The sequence below is a fragment of the Herpailurus yagouaroundi genome, unplaced genomic scaffold (genome assembly GCF_014898765.1).
Source record: "Herpailurus yagouaroundi ecotype Mexico unplaced genomic scaffold, PumYag 202, whole genome shotgun sequence".
NCBI classification, from domain to species: Eukaryota; Metazoa; Chordata; class Mammalia; order Carnivora; family Felidae; genus Herpailurus; species Herpailurus yagouaroundi.
The window spans coordinates 3340289-3347245 of NW_024412433.1; the positions used below are offsets into that span (position 1 = coordinate 3340289).

The 6957-nt window shown below is 59.3% G+C and overlaps 1 protein-coding gene across 43 annotated transcripts in view; it reads right to left on the reverse strand.

The window, feature by feature from the left end:
* The window catches only part of LRRFIP1 (LRR binding FLII interacting protein 1), a 139789-nt gene extending 132975 nt beyond the window's left edge, over positions 1–6814 (reverse strand). For 18 of the 43 annotated variants that reach the window (XM_040450529.1, XM_040450527.1, XM_040450528.1 and 15 more), the window contains exon 1: positions 6663–6812. In XM_040450529.1, the coding sequence (XP_040306463.1) occupies positions 6663–6758 (96 nt within the window). In that variant the 5' untranslated portion in view covers positions 6759–6812. Of the gene's footprint in view, positions 1–6662 lie in introns of all 43 variants that reach the window. The other 25 variants (XM_040450537.1, XM_040450540.1, XM_040450534.1 and 22 more) reach the window with 6 other exon arrangements.
* Between the last annotated feature and the right edge of the window lie 143 nt (positions 6815–6957).

Here is a 6957-nt window from a genome sequence, read left to right on the forward strand (position 1 = left end):
CGCAATTGAAAAAACCAAAAAACCAAATCATTGACTCCAGAAAAGGCAGAAAGCTGTCCAGGGACAGAAACGTTACAGCGCCACACGGCGCGTGACATCACCGTCACCACCAGCCTCTCCTGCACCCGGGGCTCGTGCTGAGTGAGGTCTTCTCACGAAATAGCTCCTTTGCCCTCATAAACCCCTTGCGGGAAGTGCACTCGAAACTTTCCCACCTTATGTGCGGGGCACCTGGGCCACAAGGTGAAGTAACCACGGAGCACGTGGCAGGGCCAGGACTCGAGCCCAGGAATCTGACCCCAGTCGCATTATCCTCTTTAGCAGTCCGTTGTCCTACGACATAACCCCGAACACGACATGACTGTGGTGTGACAATGCGGAGGAAGGAGAGCGGGGCCCAGCACCGCCCCCCCTCCCCCCCAGCCAGGAAGCCGGCACTTAGTGTCCACGCTTGGAAAATTGATAGAGTGCACACGTGTATTATTTATAGACACGGAGCTAATCGCCAGATCATTCAGGGTCTTGTCAGGCCATTGAGAACTTGGCCTTGATGGGGTGATACGAGAAGCCGTTGGAGAGTTTTAATTAGAGAAGTGACATGATCTGACATATTTTAAAAGGATCGCCCAGCTGCTGTGTGGAGAATGGCCTGAGAATGTGGGACACGGGTAAAACATAGATTACCTTCAATAAACACGACGGTTTAGGAATCGAGACAATGCAAAAGGACGGGGCGAGGGGTAGCCGGGGGAGAAGGGTACCGACCCTCCCGTGAAATGTCACGCCTGGTGGCCAGAGGTCAGCTGGGGACAAGAGTCCCAGAGATGGGAAGCGAGTGGGTGTGACTTCAGGACGCCATGGGCAACGGGGCCTTGGCTGGAGCCAAGACATCGACCCAGGAAGTGGGGGCAGCCTGGGGGTCGAACTGGCACCTTCCTGGTTACCTTGGGCCGGTCCCTTAGCACCTCTGAGTCTGTCTCTGTCAAACAGAGACATACTCTAAACTCTGCTCCTGGGGTTTGATGTAACTATGGGGGAAGCTTCTGGGAGCATCTGGCAGCCCGCAGGCCTCACAAGCCACCTCCGCTCCCACCTCCCCCCTTCCCAATCCTGTTCCCTGACGAGGCGCACAATCCACAGCCTCGGCTGGAACCCGGGTCCCCTGATTTCCCACCCGCCGGGCCATCTCTGTGTGTCACCCACATACAAGTCGCAGCCCCTAAGCGGGACGCCGGTGAATCACGAGAGTCGCCCAGAAAAGGGAGAGGGAGACAGCTGGCTCTCTGACAGAAATAGCTGTGGGGCGGGGCCCGCGAGCCATCGGGGACCCGCAGGCCCGTCCACAGCTGAGTTCCTGATCTCACGTCCAACCGGAACCATCTCGTTGGGACTCACCGAGACAGGCCACGGTCACGGGCTCAGTGTGTGCACCCCCTGACGGCCCAGACTTGGTGATGAAAATCCCCCCGGACGCCTGTCTTGTCACATTCCTGATGCCCTCTGCTGACACACGGGGATGTGCTTGTCTGTCTCAGGAAGAAGAGCCCCGGAAGGGTCTGGGGTTACTCCTCAGCGGCCGCGTTAGAATTGGGGGTTCTTCCCGCGGGACAGCCTGTGCCGTGCTGGGCATCCGACCCCCTCGCCCCTTCCCACCCCCTGGAAGTAGGGGGCACGACAATGTCACCTGGGAAAAAGGCATGAGGGTGACAGTTCAAACGACAGGAAACAGGCTGTAGCAACAAGACCACGTTCGGGTAAACGCTGGGCTCGGTGTGGTCTCACCTGAGGGCAGGGGAGCGGAGCAAGGGGCCAGGGGTGTGTGTCAGGCTCGCTGGGCTCACTCCCAGATGGCACGGGCCCAGAGGAGCCAGAGGGAGGTGAGGCCCCAAACCGAGCCCGATTTCCAGGACCGTTCTGGAAAAGAACTTGTGTGCCCAACCCCCAGCTTGGCTTGAGGCTGGAGGAGAAAAGAGACAGGGTCCCTCAAGACAAACGGACTTAGGAAGGCTATTTGGGGAAGCAAGGGGTGAGGGGGGCTGGGCAGTAAACTGAAAGGAGGATTTAGGATGAGAATATCTTGCATTTACAGAACTACCCAGAATGAAGCCCGGGGTTGTCCTAAGCTGGGGTCCCCGGAAGCAGAGCCTGAGGCAGGGATTTGCATGTGGGTATGTATCCACAGGCAGCAGAAGAGGGGTGAGGGGAGCTGCGGGGCAGGGGCAGGAGGAGGCCTCTGCGGGAGTGTGCCCTCAGCCCCGTCCCACGGGGAGCTCTGGAGCAGAGTTAGCTCCACCTTGTAGCAAGGGGAGGGGACACTGACACCCTCAGTCAACAGCTGCAGCTGCCCCAGGGGTGGGGGGTGTCATACCCCCACCCCCACAGTGACTCCTATGTGGTCAGGGGCACCTTTCTAGTGAAGGCGCAGCTGTGAACCCCCAGGAGCCACACTCACAGGCCAGGGAGTCAACACTCCCCCCCCCCCGACCCCGATAAGAGGGATCTGAGCCCCTGTAGGCATCGTGTGCCCAAGGGTCAGTCTCAGAGAAGAGGCTCTGGGGACAGTCAAGGAGAGGGCACCGTGCTGTGAGTGAGGAAGAGCAGGGGACAAGGGTCTGTGTGGCCGCAGGGGGATGACTCATTCACCGCCTTGGTGAAAGGGCCCACAAGTCCATTTCGAATACAGCTTGCCTGTGATTTTTAAAAACCTTTCTTTTAATGTTTATTTATTTTTGAGAGACAGAGACAGGGAGAGACAGAGACAGAGCTTGAGCGGGGGAGGGCAGAGAGAGAGGGAGACCCAGAATCCGAAGCCGGCTCCGGGCTCCGAGCCGTCAGCGCAGAGCCCGACGTGGGGCCTGAACTCGTCAACCGCGAGATCACCACCCGAGCCGAAGTCGGACACTCAGCCGGCTGAGCCCCGCAGGCGCCCTGATTTCCTTTTTCAATTTTTCTGTTGCTGTAATTCCCCTTTCGAGAGGATCCTCTGAATTGCCCCAGGCACCTGGAGAGCAGTAGCCTCTCCCTCAGCGGCAGGGCGCTGGATGAGAATTTGGGACGCTACCAAAAGCCTTGAGCGGAATGTGAAACGCGGTAGGAGAGAAAAGTAGAACTGCTTTCAAAACACCTTTCCCCAGGGTGTGAGAAGCACTGCTCCCGCCCTCAGTGGCGACGAGTGTCTCAAAGTGCTTCCTGGACCTTTTTCCTGACAACATCTTGCCCGAGGTCCACGTCAGGGACAAGCTAGTCGTGCTAACGCATCCACAGTGTTCAAAACCTACAACTCCATTTACGAGAAACCCGCCTCGGCTGAAACCACAATGGATCTGAAACAGGAGTGGGTCACCTGGCCCTGTGTCAGGTCGCTGCTTCCGGCACGTACCCAGGAGGGTCCCAGCCCCTCGGCCGACCGGGCCCTGCCTGCCGGCTCTCCTTCCCGCACGGTGACCCTGCCAGTGGGCCTCAGGTCACCTCGGGCCAAAATGCTCCTCTTTCTCCAGAAGGCACATTCCTGGACACCCGGCCCACGTCCACCCACCCCCTGCCACCCGCTTAAACCCTCTCCAGTGTTCACTCAGGCCCCCTCGCCTCCCCAAGTGCTTCAGAGGCAGCCAACGTCCCCCGTTGCCAGGATGGGCCTGACGGGTCCTAAGGGAGGACGCCCCCCCGCCCCACACGCCCACGCACAGAGACTAGCGTGGGCTGCTGAGTCAACAGTCCTGGTCACAGTTTGGCTCAGGAGCAGCCAGGGAGCCACGTGGAGATGTGTCACGGAAGATGCTTCTAGATCTCAGGAGAGAGACCGGGTGCGCGCTCATGGGGGGGGGGGGGGGGGAAGTTTGGGAACACGGCAGCCAGTGTGGCAGGAGCAAGAGCCTGGAGATGAGGCCATCCGGAAGAGGACAGCCCAGCCTCAAGGTGCTGTGGAGACAAGGGGCCACTGGTGGGGCTGGCCAGGAGTCCATACCGCAGCCGGTATATTTCTTCTTGCGGAGGCCAGTCCAGGTCAGGGTTTCTGTCACTTCCAGAAAAACCTCAAAATGCCATTTCCTCCAGGAAGCCGCCTCTGATTGCCATCCCTAGTCCCATCAGTTAACTGGAACTCTCATTTCCAGACTTTCAGTGCACAATATCCATGCCCTTGTAATGTCAGCTCTCTTCCTGCCTTCTGTTATAGTTATTGCTCTACAGGTCAGGCCCCTTTCTGACCCAATTCTTTTTTTTTTTTTTTTAACGTTTCATTTATTTTTGAGACAGAGAGAGACAGAGCATGAACGGGGGAGGGGCAGAGAGAGAGAGGGAGACACAGAATCGGAAACAGGCTCCAGGCTCTGAGCCATCCACCCAGAGCCCGACGTGGGGCTCGAACTCATGGACCGCGAGATCGTGACCTGAGCTGAAGTCGGACGCTTAACTGACTGAGCCACCCAGGCACCCCATCTGACCCAATTCTTCGAGGGCAATTCCCTTCAGGTACATCCCTGAGTCTTACTCTCCCTGGGACAGAAGTCTGGAGAGCATGGCATGTATCTGCTGAATCGATGAGCAAATAAGAAGGAGCCAAACTTACGACACTTTTGTTAACTTTTAGCGCAAGTCTCAAGAACTCCGTGATGAACAGATACTCGCCATTTGAATCCGGTTTTAATTTTCACAGTTGGGCCCTAGAATTCAATTTGTAGCAAAACAGAAAACGTAGCACCTGCTTCTCCCAACATTACAGATACATGCCACTCGGCACTTGTAACAGCCCCATCTGTGGCTTTAATGGGAAGATAGGTGGGAAGATCTCACATTGACCTAGTTACTCACCGACAGCCAAAGCGCATTTCTTCTCCCCATTTCAGAGACGAGAAGACAGAGGCTGAAAGGGGTTGAGTAACTCACTTCCCTGGGATCACACAGCTTCTCCGGGGGGACGTGTGTGCGGTTTCACAGCCCAGGTCTGACGCCCAGGCCTGAACCTGTCACTGCCATCTGCGTCTCCCTGGCTGGGGGGCAGGACCACGGGTTCCTGGTCCTCAGGACCTCAAGGGTGTCAACCCAGGGAGCATCCCCAGCCTTTCCTTCCAAACCAAAGCAGCAGATACCAGGCAGACCTGGCGAGCGCTCAGTCTTCTGTTCCTTTGTCCATAAGCAGCCACGGAAAGACAAGGCCGAGACCACCAGTCCCCCCCGGCCTCCCAGAGAACACTTGCTTGGTCTTTCGGTCAAATACACACATAAGTGACACTCCTCACAGCAGTGGGGATTATATTCAGGCTACTACTTTTGGCCAACGTCTTTATTTAGCCGAACGTACTTTAAGCTCCTGGTACCTCTTTTGCTTGTTACTTAATGCAACACACTCAGGAGCTTGTACCACACGCCTGACTGTGCAGAGCTCTGGGGATACAAAAGGGAGTGAGATACGGCCTGCCTGTGTGTCACCTCCTACAGGGAGAACAAATTATGCCGAGGCGAAGTGACCACCATGCCAGGTGCAGGGAGGCAAGAGTGACAGGAGCCTGGGGGAGGCAGGGAGACTTCTGCCTGCCGAGATCTGGGCGGGCTCACAGAGGACACAAACCTCCAGTGGGTTTTCAGGCATGAAGAGGAGTTTGCCCAGAAAGCCCTTTTCCTTTTCACACAGAGGAAAACCAAAGTCTTTATCCATTTCGGGATTCAACCAACACCGCTGGACAGCCACGTGCCCATCAACGCCAAATCGGGTATTTGCAAACCGAAAACCCCTAAGAACGGGTCATAGAGCAGACCTCAGGGAACAGCTGACAGAGGCAACCAGAGCCCGCAGCCTGAGTGGCTTGGGAGATTTTCCACGTGAGGCCAGTGCTGTGCAGACTAAGTCCACATCCTAACAGAACCCTTGGGAGGGAGTACATGAGGGGGGGGGATGAACTGTACCTGCATATACAGTCTTCGTACTTAGCATTTACACGGGACACAATCCCCAGGTAGCAAGTTTCTTTGTCACCGGGGCTCAGGGAACGGGCCCCCTTCCCCAGGGAGCTGCCGCCGCCCATCTGCCGTGCAACTTTCCAGTGTCATTGGTTAGTTTAACCCAAAGGTTGGACCGTTGGGGGGAACGGCGCGGACGGGGACAGACAGGCACACAGCGTCCCTTCATTTGCCACGCTTAAAGTTCATCACCAGCCGTTCCAATAAACTGCCCAGGAAACTTGGAGGAAAACCTCTCCGTGCGCCTGGACCCGCTTTCGGGCTCGGTCCAGAGACAAGATTCACAGAGACCACGCTCATGCCCGAGCTGCACCTGCGTGTCAATCGACGGCCAGTGGTCGCGGACATGAACCAGGCCGTTTCGCCAGGGCCATGTGGCCTCCGGGGACCGTCCACCGGCCTCCGGGGTCGGCCCGCTCCACCCCCACGAGGCCGCGCGACCGAGCGGGGCGCTCGTTCCCCGACCCCGCGGGCCCGGGCGGTGGGGAGGGTCCTGAGCCGCCGGCCCCAGCACCGCTCCCCGAAGGGCACCGCGGCCCCGGGCGTGGGGGAGGGGTCGGCGTCGCCGGTTCGTCCCCGGGGCCGGAGGACCCGCGCCCGGCCCGCGCCTCCGCGGACGGACCGAGCGACCCCCCGACCGAGGCGCAACCGCCGCGGAGGCGCCCCCGGCCGCCGCCGCCCCCCACCCCCCACCCCCGGCCGCCTACCTCGCGCGCGATCTGGTTCAGCGCGTCGTCCTCTGCCGTCAGCCGCTCCCGGTTGGGGAGCCGCTTGCGCCCCGAGCCCTGCGTGCCCATGTCCATCGGCCGCGCCGCCCGCTGCCGCCGCTCGCGCCCCTCTCGGGCCGGCCCCGCTCCGCCCCTCCCTCCGCCGCGGCGTCATGGCGTCAGCGGGCGCGGGCCGGGGACGCGGGGACACGCCGGAGGGGGGCACACGGGGGCCGGGGGCGCGGGGACACGCCGGAGGAGGGGGGGACACGCCGGAGGGGAGGGACACGGGGGC